The sequence below is a fragment of the Eurytemora carolleeae genome, unplaced genomic scaffold (assembly GCF_000591075.1).
Source record: "Eurytemora carolleeae unplaced genomic scaffold, Eaff_2.0 scaffold336, whole genome shotgun sequence".
Lineage (NCBI taxonomy): Eukaryota > Metazoa > Arthropoda > Copepoda > Calanoida > Temoridae > Eurytemora > Eurytemora carolleeae.
Window position 1 is genome coordinate 216913 of NW_019396705.1, and position 14538 is coordinate 231450.

The 14538-nt window shown below is 30.8% G+C and overlaps 2 protein-coding genes across 3 annotated transcripts in view; both read left to right on the plus strand.

Annotated features, from left to right (window-relative positions):
- The first annotated feature begins 379 nt into the window (after positions 1–379).
- On the plus strand, positions 380–3175 carry LOC111707604 (uncharacterized). Its single transcript, XM_023480738.1, has 4 exons — positions 380–483; positions 1491–1579; positions 2140–2197; positions 3028–3175. Exons 1-4 carry the CDS (start codon positions 438–440, stop codon positions 3135–3137), a joined length of 303 nt encoding a protein of 100 aa, XP_023336506.1. The 5' UTR covers positions 380–437; the 3' UTR covers positions 3138–3175.
- A 684-nt stretch (positions 3176–3859) lies between these two features.
- Positions 3860–14538, plus strand: part of LOC111707605 (RILP-like protein homolog) — an 18958-nt gene continuing 8279 nt past the window's right edge. For both annotated transcript variants that reach the window (XM_023480739.1, XM_023480740.1), the window contains exons 1-10: positions 3860–5072; positions 5150–5209; positions 5758–5834; positions 6845–6923; positions 8282–8394; positions 9029–9083; positions 11902–11976; positions 12328–12441; positions 13207–13292; positions 14186–14288. In XM_023480739.1, the coding sequence (XP_023336507.1) occupies positions 4983–5072; positions 5150–5209; positions 5758–5834; positions 6845–6923; positions 8282–8394; positions 9029–9083; positions 11902–11976; positions 12328–12441; positions 13207–13292; positions 14186–14288 (852 nt within the window). In that variant the 5' untranslated portion in view covers positions 3860–4982. The remainder of the gene's footprint in view (positions 5073–5149; positions 5210–5757; positions 5835–6844; positions 6924–8281; positions 8395–9028; positions 9084–11901; positions 11977–12327; positions 12442–13206; positions 13293–14185; positions 14289–14538) is intronic.

Below are 14538 nucleotides of genomic sequence, written 5' to 3' on the forward strand. Positions count from 1 at the left end.
AGCCAAACTAAACACATTCCCGTGGTTCTACCGAGTTCTACAATCAAAATTTGAGCCAAATCGTCAAGGGGTTCCTCAGTTATAAAGAATGAGACTTAAATGACCATATTTTGAATTTCCATCACTATTTCTTGATGATATTATATACAGTTTGGCACAGAACTTCGGAAAGGAAACATCGAAAGAATTTATAAAATGTCGTCTTGAAATTTTTTCGATGGGTTTTAAAATATTTTAACTAACTTTCATCAATTGTAAAAATAAATAAATAGCCATCAAATATGCGAGAACAGTTATTAAGAGCTTCATATAATTATTATATTCCATTATAAGTAGAATTAGAAGACGACATTTTATAAATTCTTTCATTACCTTCAAAGTTCTGGGTTAACATTTTGTTTGCTTTTCAGGATGGACTACAGCTTGATGCGGAGGCAATGGGTCTCTATCAGATAAATATTACTGGAACTCAATCCGCAGCAGGTTTAGTACAGGGTGTCCCAATAAACATGGGAATTCACTGACGAATTCGATATGTCTTTGTTACAAATTAGTATTGTAATACCTGATTTCAAAAGTAGTATTATGTCCGCTAGAGTTTATTTAATGAAAACGGTAAATGGCTGTAAACATGTGTCTATAATGTCTCCGCAAGATGAACAGTGAAGAGCGACAAGTTTACTCTGTAAACTGTAATTTTCTTGTTTTACTAAGTACAACCGTATGCAGTCCAAACATAAACAAACAAAATGTGGACATAGCAGACGAAATTCATACGGATTACAGCTTTCTCAGTAGGTATCACTATACTAAATCAAAGAATTATTTTAAAAGGCTATATCGAATTCGTCACTGAATTCCCATGTTTATTGGGACACCCTGCAGTTTATTATTTTAGGGTTTTATTCAATCCGCAGCAGGTTTAGCAGTTTATTTTTTTATGGTGTCCCTCCACGTATAAAGACAGCAAAGCTAGATTTCCGACGGTGCCCTTAAAAGCTTCGTCTGATCAAGTATAAAAATTGGAATTATGCAGTTTTATATTTATTATTAGAATTAAACACTTATAAATCTCGAAAAAGACTATTTCTTTTAAATTATCGATCAAAAAAGATTTAAATCGTACAGTTGTGAATCTGGCATTGTCATCTTTGCATGGAAATGCATGGAAAGTTATTTCAGAGGTGTACGCATTTTTTGTACTGTAGTGTACTGTCTTTGGGCGGAAAAGTAAACACAGGACGGATGTCACAGCCTGACATGGAATCCATTTTTACAAAAATAATCTATGAAATATTCTGGTCATTGGAAACTATTATGTGAATTTAAAAAAAATCAAAATTAAATAATTTAATCCTCCTCGGATACTCAACGAACAATGATGCATCTGTTTACAAATTCCGCCCAGAGAGAACTGGTTTCAATATGTACACAGAGTACCTTGATTTTAATTATGCTTACAGTTCCTTTAAATATCTTTTATATTTTAGGTCAAGAAAGCTTTATAATTGATATATCACACGGGTGTCACAAGGTCAGGTTAAGCAGGGACTGCCCGGCAGCTAAACCAAACGTTGAGGTAATAATATCAACATTTATTCTAAACAAAAAATTATCATGAATAAAAATAAAGGATGAACCTGGGGGTTCTGCTGGCACCGCGGAGTCGTTTAGAATTGAATTTAGGAAATTTTAGAATGAAAAAATATCATAAATCAAAATTTATTATAAATTTAAGAAATTTTGAATCAAAAATTATCATAATTCAAATTTATTTTAAATTTAAGAAATTTGAATTAAGAAATATCATAAATCAAATTTATTTTAAACTTAATAAATTTTGAATAAAAAATATCTGAAATCAAAATTTATTTTAAATTTAAGAAATTTTGAATCAGTGATTATCATAAATAAAAATTTGTTTTTAATTTAAGAAATTTTGATCAAAAATTATAAATCAAAATTTATTTTTAATCTAAAATGATCTTTTATTTATTATTACTAAAAAATAATCATTAATCAAAAATGATCATTAATAGAAAATTAGCATAGATAAAAAATTATCATAAATGAAAAAAATATATAAATAAAAATAATCATAAATGAAAAATTTCAATTAAAATATTTGTATCTATGAAGGTTACCCTGGAGAGTACAGACCTCCTTGCTGTTCTTCAAGGGTCCCTTTCCCCCCTCCACTTTCCCCCCTCCAGGTACTTTACCCCCTCCAGGTACTTTCCCCCCTCCAGGTACTAATATTAATAGGTTCAATTTATTAATTTAAATTGTGCAATGAACATGAGACACGGCAATTGTGCATTGTAACACTCCTGTATGCCGAGTCCATTAGTGCCTGATCCAATCAGGGTTCAGTCATGTGTTTGTTGTCTATTCTGAACCAAATAGTTTGGCGGTAACATTTATCTTTCCATCTCATTATTCAATAGAGACATGAATCCTTCAATCGGCTCTAACAGTAAATGGAAATATTTACTTCCAATGAAACTTTAGTGGTAAACTTACCCAACTTAACTAAACTAGTGATTTAATAAGTGTCTAGTAGCACTATTTCCTATGTAAGAACATCAAATACATTTATTTATTGCTTTAATATCGTCTTCCTATTCTACAGTTTGCTGGTTTTCCCTTTATGACCAACATTTAAGGGATATTTCACAATTTTCAAAAATCTATTTCGTTCTTTTTTTCAATCCTTCAAAAAAATAGATTCTCTTGTTCTTAAAATTATATTTCTTTTTCCATTGTTCAGTAAACTCGTTCTTTCAATAAAATCGTTCGTTCAGTAGACAAACCTATTTTTATAGTTTGTTCCAAAAAATCGTTCGTTTAGTAAAAAACGATCGTTTTTGTCAAATTCTTTTGGAAATGTGTTTGTTCAGGAAAACAAATCAAAGTTTTTTCAAGTTCGTTCGAACGATTTTGAATCGTTTGTTTTTTGGCTTAACGAACAAAATGCTTTTTTTCTCAAGTTTAATTATTTTTAAATGAAAATAAAATTATTTTTTTAGGCGTATTTAACTGGTCGAATATCCGCAACGGGAGATGTAAAAAAACTGATGTTTTTCGACAAAATATCCAGCAAAGGGCACAAGACAGGATCAATGTTCAACATCTAAATTCTTTTCATAATTCTTATTTTATAATAGTTTTTTTTTAAAAAGTTTATATTTCTAGAAGACTACGTTTTCTAGTCAGGATACATTTTTTCGTAAGAATTGTAAATTTTTTTTTCTTTCTAGTCTCATTTTCAATTTATTTTCTAGTCTAATTTTTCAATTTTATTTCTAGTCCGATTTCTCAATTTAGTTTTCTGATCTGATTTCTTAATTTAGTTTTCCGATCTGATTTTCCCAATTTATATTTTAGTGTGATCTAATTCTTAGTTTATTTCTTGATAGTATTTTAGTCTGATGCCCAGATTTAATACTTTAGTCTAATTTTTTATTTAATAGTCCAGTCTGATTTTCTGATTTAATACTCTAGTCTGATTTTCTGATTAATACTGAATTAAGATATTATTTTTTGTCTGATTTACAGAGGTTATTTTTAAGTTCCTTTTAAAAGACATTTTTTCAAAACAAATACCAAATTGGAAAATACTATTTTGAAAAATTAAAGATATTAATGTTATTTTCTATTGCATGTTATTATAATTATTATTTATATTATTTTGATCTCAATTTTTATGATTTTGTCAGATGTTTAAGTAAATACTAATGTTAGTATCCCATTATCCCATATCACTAAATATTTTATTGATATATATATACATATATCCTTTTAAGACTTAATTTCATGAAATTACAATTGCTCATTACAATTAAAATCTTGAATTTTAGAACAGGGTGTATAATGAATATTTTCTCTAAAATCATCCCTATCCTCTTTTAAAATTTGAGAAAATAAAAGAGTTTTTTAGAATAAGGTTTAAAAAGCTTGTCGGATCCGCATCTAAATGAAATGGATCAGAAAATTTGGGAAGAATGGAAAGCGGAAGGTTCATTAATTTGTGATTTTTTCTATTTAAATATATTGTTGAAATATTAAACCCGATCGTTCAGAAAACCCCGCATTTTTTAGAAAAGAACTGAGTTCTTGCCACAACTCTGATTTTTAATATCTCTGCTAAATTATCAAAGGTTTAAAGAAAAAAAGATGACTGATTATGACAAAATTAAAATCGAAAAATGATTTGTTCGTTTAAATTTATCCTAAACAGCACATTTTTATGAAAATAGGATTTTTTTAAAACTTGTAAATTTTTAACGTCTTCCCCAGCTTTTTTTTATGATTAGTCAAAAACATGATAAACAAACGACTGTCCAAAAACTATGATATTTGGAGCTTTTTAAATAATGGTTTAGTTGAAAATATTCCTAATTTTGTAATAAATTTTAATCCTTCTAGCAATTTATTCTTGCCAAATATTTGCTACTAAAATACAATTAAGGTAAGAATTGTATCAATTCAATATTGAAAACTTTTTAAGGAATGTTTCCTTCTTTTTTTCATAGAATTAAAATTATAAATGGTTAAATTGCTGATATATTGCTGATTGCTGGTATACTACTGATATATTGCTGATATATTGCTGATATATTGCTAATATATTGCTGATAAATGGCATCTTGTTGAAGACATTTTTTGGAATTTTTTAGATACTTTGAGCGAAACCTATGCAATCTGAACCAAAAATATTGTTATTTCTCATCAGCTTGGCATATATTTGCTAGATATTATTATTTGCTAGATATAGATTTTGTTCCTAAACCTATTTTATCTATCTATTTTTAAATTCAGTATTGTTGCTAGCAGCTTAGCATATTTTCTATTCCTACACTCAGAAAAAGCAGCTTAGAAAGTCCATATAACGGAACCTGTTTTCAGAAAAAAAAATGCGGGAATAGGAAACAACTAAAAAGCCAAGATGGCCGCAAACAGTTAAACCAAACCAAACCAAGATGGCGGAACAGAGAATGGAAAAGCAACGTGGAAGGGATAGATCCCTGACTCTCGTGGATGTTTATGATATTGCGGCAGATATTGGAAAGGTGCACATCAAGATTTCAGTTATCTTGAAATTATAATTTTTAAAAATTATTTTGAAAATCATTTGGTTTATTTTTAGGAATTTGAAAATATAATAGATGAGGAGGGTGCAGACAGGGTCACCAGTCTTATGCAAAAGGTAAAATATTTCACAAACTAAATTTTTTACAGAGAGCTGTCTGGGTTTTCAAATAAATCTTGATTGGTCTTAATACTCTTTTAAAACCAAAGCTATAGTGTACTGTACTGTACTATACTGTACTGTACTGTACTGTACTGTACTGCACTGTACTGTACTGTACTGTACTGTACTGTACTGTACTGTACTGTACCGTACTGTACTGTACTGTAATGTACTGTACTGTACTGTACTGTACCGTACTGTACTGTACTGTACTTTACTGTACTGTACTGTACTTTAGTGTACTGTAAAGGGAATTTTAAAAGCACCACACAAACCTGTGAAAGTTCCAACATTTCAAAATTGTATTCTGTAAAAGTTTGATTTTATTAAACTATGCTAAAACTGGAAAACATTTATATTCTTTCAGGGTTAAAATTCAGTGAAGTGTAGGGATAGAATTTGCAAATGTTAAAAATAAAAAATTCAAAAAACTTTTTAGATTTTTTTAAAACCTTTTATAATCGAGCCGTGTTATTACTCATCACAATTGATCATTGTTGTAGGTTATTGCTGCTCTGGAACAGCTAGAAATCCTTGTACAGAAAAATGACACGGAACAGATGTTGATCGAAGATCTAAGGTACGGAAACATCTTTTTTACAGGCATTTGCCATTTTCTGTTGTGCCCCGTAAAATTCCAAAACAGAGAGCGGGGGATTGAATTTTGTAGATCCAGTGTGCCTTACAGTGAGAACCATAATATGTGGAATAGGATGATTTTAAAAGCCTATGATGAACATGAAACACAGAAGATATGCAGTTTGCAGTTAAAAATGATTTCTAAGCTACTACAGCCAATCTCACATATAAGAATACATAGCAAGAGCGCATGAAATGTCGTCTTGAAATATATTTAAAAATTCATGACACTGTATTGCTTCCTCATTGGTCTACACAAAAAGAAAGTTTCTGAGATGTTTGCAGTGTTTGATAGTTCTTAAGACACTGCTTTTATTTTTAATTCAAGGTAAATTAATAGCCTTGAAATATGAAGGACAGCAATTTTTCCGAGGCATTTGATCTTGAATATGTTGAGAATACGACATTCATATATCTAGGATTCATTGTAGTAAAACTATTTGATTTGATTCGATTCGAAATCAATTTAATATTGTTTTATTGTCGTCTTCTTTTTCCATACTTGCCTGGTTCTTACTGTTATCAATATTAGATTTAGAGATGACACTCTGACTCCGAGATGATTATGAATTATCATTAAATGTAAAATTTTGTATTTAAAAAAGTCGTTTGAAACGGATCTTTGAACATCAACCAATCAGAATCCACAAAAAATTGCTGTCGGCCAATGAGAGTTGGCAAAAAATAGGGCTGTTGTTCTCTCAGATTTTGTAATTTATCCGTTAAATTGTTGTAGATTAGCGTGGTCGGCGTTTATATCAATACAATGAAGACGACTTGTCCACTAAAGTTTTTTTTCAAATTAAAAGTTTATTGGTAAACAAAAAGAAGCTGTTAATTTCCAGCTTCTTGTTTTGTGTATCCATGTTGTTTGAAAGCTGGTAGATCTCAAAATTGAAATCGAACGTTGTCTTCAATGTATTGATATAAACGCCGACCACATATTTTCAGACGAACAATAGAACATCTGGAGCATGAGGACAACAAGAAGAATGATGAGAGGATACGGTATGCCAGGGATATAGAACAGGTACAGAATTAATGGAGCTTATTACCTACTTTAGATATTACAGGGAGCTTCTTCCCTGTACTTTATATAATTTAGAGAGCTTCTTCCCTTTACTTTATATAATTCAGGGAGCTCCTTACCTAATTTATATAATTCAGGGAGCTTCTTCCCTGTACTTTATATAATTCAGGAAGCTTCTTCCCTGAACTTTGTATAATTCAGGGAGCTCCTTACCTACTTTATATAATTCAGGGAGCTTCTTCCCTGTACTTTATATAATTCAGGGAGCTACTTTCCTACTTTATATAATTCAGGGAGCTACTTTCCTACTTTATATAATTAAGGGAGCTTCTTCCCAACTTTATATAATTCAGGGAGTTTCTTCCATGCTTTATTTAATACAGGAAGCTTCTTACCCCCTTTATATAATTAAGGGAGCTTCTTCCCTACTTTATATAATTCAGGGAGCTACTTTCCTACTTTATATAATCCAGGGAGCTTCTTACCTACTCCTGTACCTTGAATAATGTTTTCTTTTTTTAAACTCTGATTTAGAGAGAAGGGTATAACTAAAATAGGATACTGCAGATACTATTAATTTTCATTAAAGTTACCTTTATTTAACACAGAATTCCACTCAAAACATTTTACATTTTACATTTTACATTTTACATTTTACATTTTACATTTTACATTTTACATTTTAAATTTACATTTTACATTTTATGGTTTTACATTTTACATTTTAAATTTTACATTTTACACTTTATGGTTTTACATTTTACAATTTACATTTTACATTTTAAATTTTACATTTTATGGTCTTACACTTAATATTAAGCGAAGTGAAGAAAGTGTTGAAAATAGAATTTACATATACTTGAGGATTTTTCTTTTTCCTGAGGCCATAGAAGTTTAAAACATTTTTTTTGCGGGTTGGAGTGGGGATGAAAAAATCAATATTAGCCTAAGAACTCCCATTGGAACGCTGCAGAAACGCTAGCTAAATGTTTGATTTAAAAATTCTAAAGAATTATAAATATTACAGTGAGACTTTTAATTTTGACTTTAAACTTTTAGAAATTAAGATTTTTATGAAACATCTTTGATAATTTTATATGAATTTAAAATTCGGTGTTCATGATGATCCAAACCTCACAGCGTAAACAATGTAAATGTTAGTTCCACATTTTTTGAAAATATATTTCGGTCTATAAGATATAATAAATATGAAAAATTTATAAAATCAAATGAAAATAAACATAAACAAAATCATTTTTTTGTTAAAAATGGGTATTCAGACGAAAAAATTAAACAAACCCAGATCATGAAATGTATTAATGATAATGTGAAAAATTTAACTAATTAATTTGTATCAGGTTGAGGAACACTTCAAGTCCGAGACTAAGGACTATTTGACAACCATTAAACGATTACAAGATGAGAATAGGAAACTGTCGTCTTCACTTACTGCTGCAACAGAGAGAGATAGGTAGACAGCAACATTAAGATACCATGTTTTTAGATTTTACTGCGTGACAAAAGTTTTGAACCGGTTTTGTCAAACACTTTTTAAATAAAGAGTTATCTGAAATACAGCTAAACCCTAAATAAGCCATACATCGATAGAATTCATCAAATGTCGTATTCTTGATTTTATGATAATGGAATGTTGCATATATTTAGTATTTTTAATTAAATGATTATATGGAACTCTTTAAAACTGTTCCCGCATATTCATGGCTGTTTTATTTATTTTCGCAAATACTGAAATTTACGTAAAATAGTATAAAACCCATTGAAAAATTGTCAAGACGATAGTTGATAAATTCTTTGGATGTATGGCTTATTTATGGTTTAACTGTACATAAAATTAAAAAAATAATTGAAAATATAAAAAAGTTTATAAAACAAGAACGGACAACAGTGACATCTTTGCAAGATATAAAGTAATGGAAAGAAACATAAATAAATAACATTTGAAAAAGATACATAAGAGAAGAAATAGACAAATAAATAAACAAACAAATAAATGACTTACTAGAAGAGAAAAACAAATATATTGATCTATTCTTGATTATCAAACCTTGATTTTTAGCACTTATTGAAAAAATATTTATTTTTAGCGCATTTTCTGAAGATGAATCATTTATAGAAATAGATATAGTCAACAAACTCCAGGTGAGTAAAAACATTTTCCAATAATCATTTTTATCCAGAGTTAAAAACTTTTATATGATATAGCGCTAATCTTCAACCCATGATCTGGATATCTACTGTGGCAACTTGAAAATTGTAGGGGATAACTATATCCTTGATCTGTAAATGAATTGAGTTTTTGCCACATGCTCTGTTTTTCTAATCTCTATATCTTTTGCAACCCAATGTTGGAGACCTTAGATATTTCTGAATTATGAATTCTGTTAGATCAATCAGTCAAAGTTTGAAATATTAAAAAATTACAACATCTGGTTGCAAAAATATCGGGTTAAGAAGATTTGAGTTTGTGGCAAAAACTCAATTCCTTTATAATTATTTCGGCTGACTACCACAGGATATCAGAGAGGAATTGATTTGATCGTTTGGACATCAAAAGATAAGGATTACGGATTGACCTGATTGAGAAATGAATAACATAAAAGTTTTAAGCTCAGAACAAATTTTTTTCATGCGAAAATATATTTTAAACTATCAGAATTCTAAATTGTCGATTCTTTATTATATAAAACTTTTAAAACATATTTATAAATAAAAGATGCGGTTTTAAAGAAAGATGTATGAGTACTTTATTTGATTACCCTTCCCTGTAGATTGATTAAATTAATTAGCAGAGGTTTAGAGAAGAACCTGAAACTTGGATATTGACGTAGTAAAAACTTTTTAATTAAACAAGTTTATTCTTGGGATAAAATGAAAAAGGAAAAAGAAAAACTTTCATTTAATTTCTAGATTTTAGCAGGGGTGTTTATTTTCTTCAAAGATCATCCCCCATACACTTTTTACACTCTTATGCATATCCAAACCCTAAAAAATGATTTTTAAAGCAAATTTCGCGCAGAAAAAGCGTACGCGTCACTGTCTAAAACGGCATAGAAAAATGTCAATTCGGTATAGAAAAAAAATGTTAATTCGGTGTAGAAAAAAAATGTTAATTCGGTATAAAAAGAATGGCAATTCGGTGTAGATAAATAAATAAATAAATAAAACAGTCACCCATCTGTCCGAAGAGAGTTATGGGAAGAGCCCACATCACCACACCATCCCCAAAGGGAGTAGCGGGGTGTCATTGATGGTTGGCCACACAGGCCAAAGTGTGTACCACCAAGCATGGGTCAAGTTTAATGGCGTACTGCCACAAACCCTCTGCACACTTACCAGTTGCATGAAGGTCCTGTCGGTACCTTTCATGAAAATGATAATACAGTATTATTTTATGTACTGCTAATGCCAGATGCCTCAGAAGGTACTCCATTAGCTGAAGAATCAACAAGACATTTATGAGATTNATGTCATTCCGGTATAGAAAAATGTCAATATCGGTATAGAAAAATGTCAATTTGGTATAGAAAAAATAGCAATTCGGTATAGAAAAATGTCAATTCGGTATAGAAAAATGTCAATTCGTTATAGGAAAATGTCAATTCGCTATAGAAAAATGTCAATTCGGTTTAGATAAATGTTAATTCGGTATAAAAAGAAAGGCAATTCGGTGTAGAAAAATGTCAATATCGGTATAGAAAAATGTCAATTTGGTATAGAAAAAATAGCAATTCGGTATAGAAAAATGTCAATTCGCTACAGAAAAATGTCAATTCGGTTTAGAAAAATGTCAATTCGGTATAAAATAATGGCAATTTGGTATAGAAAAATGTCAATTAGGTATAGAAAAAATGGCAATTCGGTATTGAAAAAATGTCAATTAGGCATAGAAAAAATGTTAATTCGGCATAGAAAAATGTCAATCGGTATAGAAAGAATGGCAATTCGGTATAGAAAAATGTCAATTCGGTATAGAAAAATGTTAATTCAGTATAGAAAAAATAGCAATTCGGTATACAAATAATGTCAATTCAGTAAAGAAAAATGTCAATTGGGTATAGAAAAAACGTCAATTCGGTATAGAAAAATGTCAATTCGGTATAGAAAAAATGTCAATTCGGTATAGAAAAATGTCAATTCGGTATAGAAAAATATCAATCCGGTTTAGAAAAATGTCAATTTGGTTTAGAAAACATAGCAACTGAGCAAATATAAAATCATTATATGGCTATAAAGCTAATGTCGTAGTGGCCAATGCACAACTTTTAAAAATATTGACAACATATCATTTGTCTAGGGTATTCTAGAGTAACATTAGAAACAACTGATTAACGGCTGATTTTCAGCTGTTCAACCGCTGATCAACAGCTGATCCATAGCTGATCCACAGCTAATCAACAGCTGATCAACGCTGATAGAAACACCTGATCAGCAGTTGATCAATAGTTGATCAACAGTGATCATCTTCTGATCAACAGCTAATTAACGGCTGATTACCATGTGATCAAAAGCTGATAAACAGATGATCAACAGTTGATCAACAGCTGATAAACAGATGATTTACAGCTGAACAACAGCTGATCAATAGTTAATAAACAATTGATGAACAGTTGATCAATAGTTAATCAACAGATGATCAACAAATTATCAACAACAATCAACAGCTGATGAACAGTTGAATAACTGTTAATTGATGCCTGATTAACATCGGATCAACAACTGATCCATAGCTGATAAACAGCTGATAAACAACTGATAAACAGCTGATAAACAGCTGATAAACAGCTGATCAACAGCTGAGTAATAGCTGATTAACAGCTACAGCTAATCAACATCTGATCAACAGCTGAGTAATAGCTTATTAACGGCTGCAGCTGATCAGTATCTGATCAACAGCTAAGTAATAGCTGATTATCAGCTACAGCTGAATAACAGCTGCTCACAAATTATTATTGTTTAGGGTATTCTAGAGAAGCAACGAGAACAAATTAGATCAATGGAGAATAATCTTGCTGAGCTGAAAAGTGAAATGGAGGAAAAATAAAACATGTTTATATTGTTTCCCTGGTTAATAATATACTAGCTTGGGAACCCAGCTTTGCCTGCTAACCAAACTTTAACCAACTCAATTTAAAACTTTTAAAGCAAACTAAGAACATGGCCGTGGATCTACCGAGTTTGCCAGTCTAAATTTGAGACAAATCGGTGAAAGGTGCACGAGGTATGATCGGACACACACACAAACAAACAGAGATTACTACTTCATATATATATAGATAACTGAGCTAGTGTATTAAAAAGTTCAACCCCTCTGTTCTGAAAATAACCCCCCCCCCTTTCAGAACGGTTTAATTTGATTAGATAATGTTTATTTATCTGTGATCAGGAGATGAAATCTATGAATGATAAATTGTCCGGATCTAACAAAGATCTTCGTCGTAAGCTTCGTCAAGCTCAATCTCAGCTCAACTGTCTGGTTGATGAGAGAGCTGAACTTCAGGTTAGCTCATTTTTAGGTTGGTTGGCTCAAAAGATCCCAGGGTGGCTCAATTTCAAGTTGGTTGACTCATAAGATCATAGGGTAGCTTATTTTTACACTTGGAGAGCGACAGGGTGTTTGGCAGTAGGTGAGAACAAAAGCTGAAAATTTGAACAGTGAAACAAACTTTTAAGCTGATTAACAGCTTATCAATAGCTTATCAAGAGCTAATCAACAACTGACCAAGAACAGATCATCAGCTGAGTAACAGCTGATAAACACACCTTATTTACGGATAATAAACACAGCTTATTAGTTATCATTAGCTGATTAAAAGCCGATTAACAGCTTAAAAACAAATGATTCATTTAATCAAAAAATATGATAAAACAGCTGATCAATATTGTTAATTTATTTATTCAGTCAGTGCTCTCCAGATTATTGCAGTATCCACAGACAGGGACGTAATCAGGAATTTTTCCAGGGGCGTGGTTTGATTTTTTTTTCTTCCTAGGGGGGCTCAGGAACCGCTGGAGCCTGAAAACTCCCTAAAATCCATAGATTTCACTGGTCCATAGCCCCCCCCCCCCCTGAATACGCCTCTGTCAACAGAAACTTTACAGTTTAGGGTGGTAAATATGTAAAATCAATATGTTGATAAAGCTACTTTATTTGTAGTTGTTTCAGTTTTTGATCAGCTGCTTTATAAAAGCTGATGGTCAGCTGTTAATCAGCTGTTGATCAATATTTCAGATGCTGATCTGTTAATCAGCTGTTAATATGTAGGTAACGTTACAAGATCAGCAACGAGAGACTGGAGCTTTGATAAAAAGATTGGGGTTAGCAAACAAGGAGAACGAGGATCTAGCCAGGTAAACTTTAAGGCTAGAAGAGGGCGCTAAGTCGGGCTGATAACCCCGCTAACGTCATTTTTTGTTGTAAAAAGCCGTCTTTATTTTATTGATATATACGCAGACTACTATATGTTCACACAGTTCAGCTATTCATTAAGTCTTCTTTAATTTTTCCTGAAAAATCTCGGCTTAACATTAGTTTTGATTTTAAAGATTTCACATGTTATACGAATGAAACCATCTGCATTTAATTAAACTTCTATGTTCCCGAGTTTAACAATAACTCGTTTCTAAGTTCTTTCTGTATAAGTTTAATTTTATGCCCTTTTTGCTTAGATCCGGTAAATATTGGTAATGTTATTGTTATTGTTATCCAGGATCTGGTAAATATTAGTAATGTTATTGTTATTGTTATCCAGGATCCGGTAAATATTAGTAATGTTATTGTTATTGTTATCCAGGATCCAGTAAATATTAGTAATATTATTGTTATTGTTATCCAGGATCTGGTAAATGTTAGTAATGTTATTGTTATTGTTATCCAGGTTATGTTATTATTATAGTAATGTTATTGTTATTGTCATCCAGGATCCGGTAAATATTAGTAATATTATTGTTATTGTTATCCAGGTTAGGTTATTAATATTAGTAATGTTATTGTTATTGTTATCCAGGATCCAGTAAATATTAGTAATGTTATTGCTATCCAGGATCCAGTAAATATTAGTATTGTTATTGTTATCCAGGATCCGGTAAATATTAGTAATGTTATTGTTATTGTTACCCAGGATCCAGTAAATATTAGTAATGTTATTGCTATCCAGGATCCAGTAAATATTAGTATTGTTATTGTTATTGTTATCCAGGATCCAGTAAACAGGAATCCTAAGCATTGCTTGTTTTGTTTATAGAAGTGGTGGCCAGGAGCCTGATCTGAGAAATAAAATAATTTTTGATCTTGAAGATCCCAAAAGACCCAGATTTACACTGGCAGAGCTGAAAGATATTCTTCAGGGACATTATTATTACTATTATTATTATTATCTAAGTTTAGGCGGCACTAGATAGAAGCGTACTAGCGGATTCTGAACATCTTGAGGAAGAATTAGAAGAAGCATTATTTACCGAGGTAATTGTTGAAATATATTAAAAAAAAACTTTTAATTAAGTGGAGTTAGTTTGCAACTTTTTCTCTGATTGCTAATCAAATTGTTCTTGATCTCATTCTTTATACTGACTGTAACATTGAGCTCATTCTTTATAC

Coding starts and splice junctions, on each gene's coding strand:
- LOC111707604 (XM_023480738.1), top strand. CDS start 438: ATGGGTCTCTATCAGATAAATATTACTGGAACTCAATCCGCAGCAG. Junction 484..1,490: donor TGGAACTCAATCCGCAGCAG/GTTTAGTACAGG, acceptor TTTATATTTTAG/GTCAAGAAAGCTTTATAATT. Junction 2,198..3,027: donor AGGGTCCCTTTCCCCCCTCC/ACTTTCCCCCCT, acceptor AATTATTTTTTT/AGGCGTATTTAACTGGTCGA.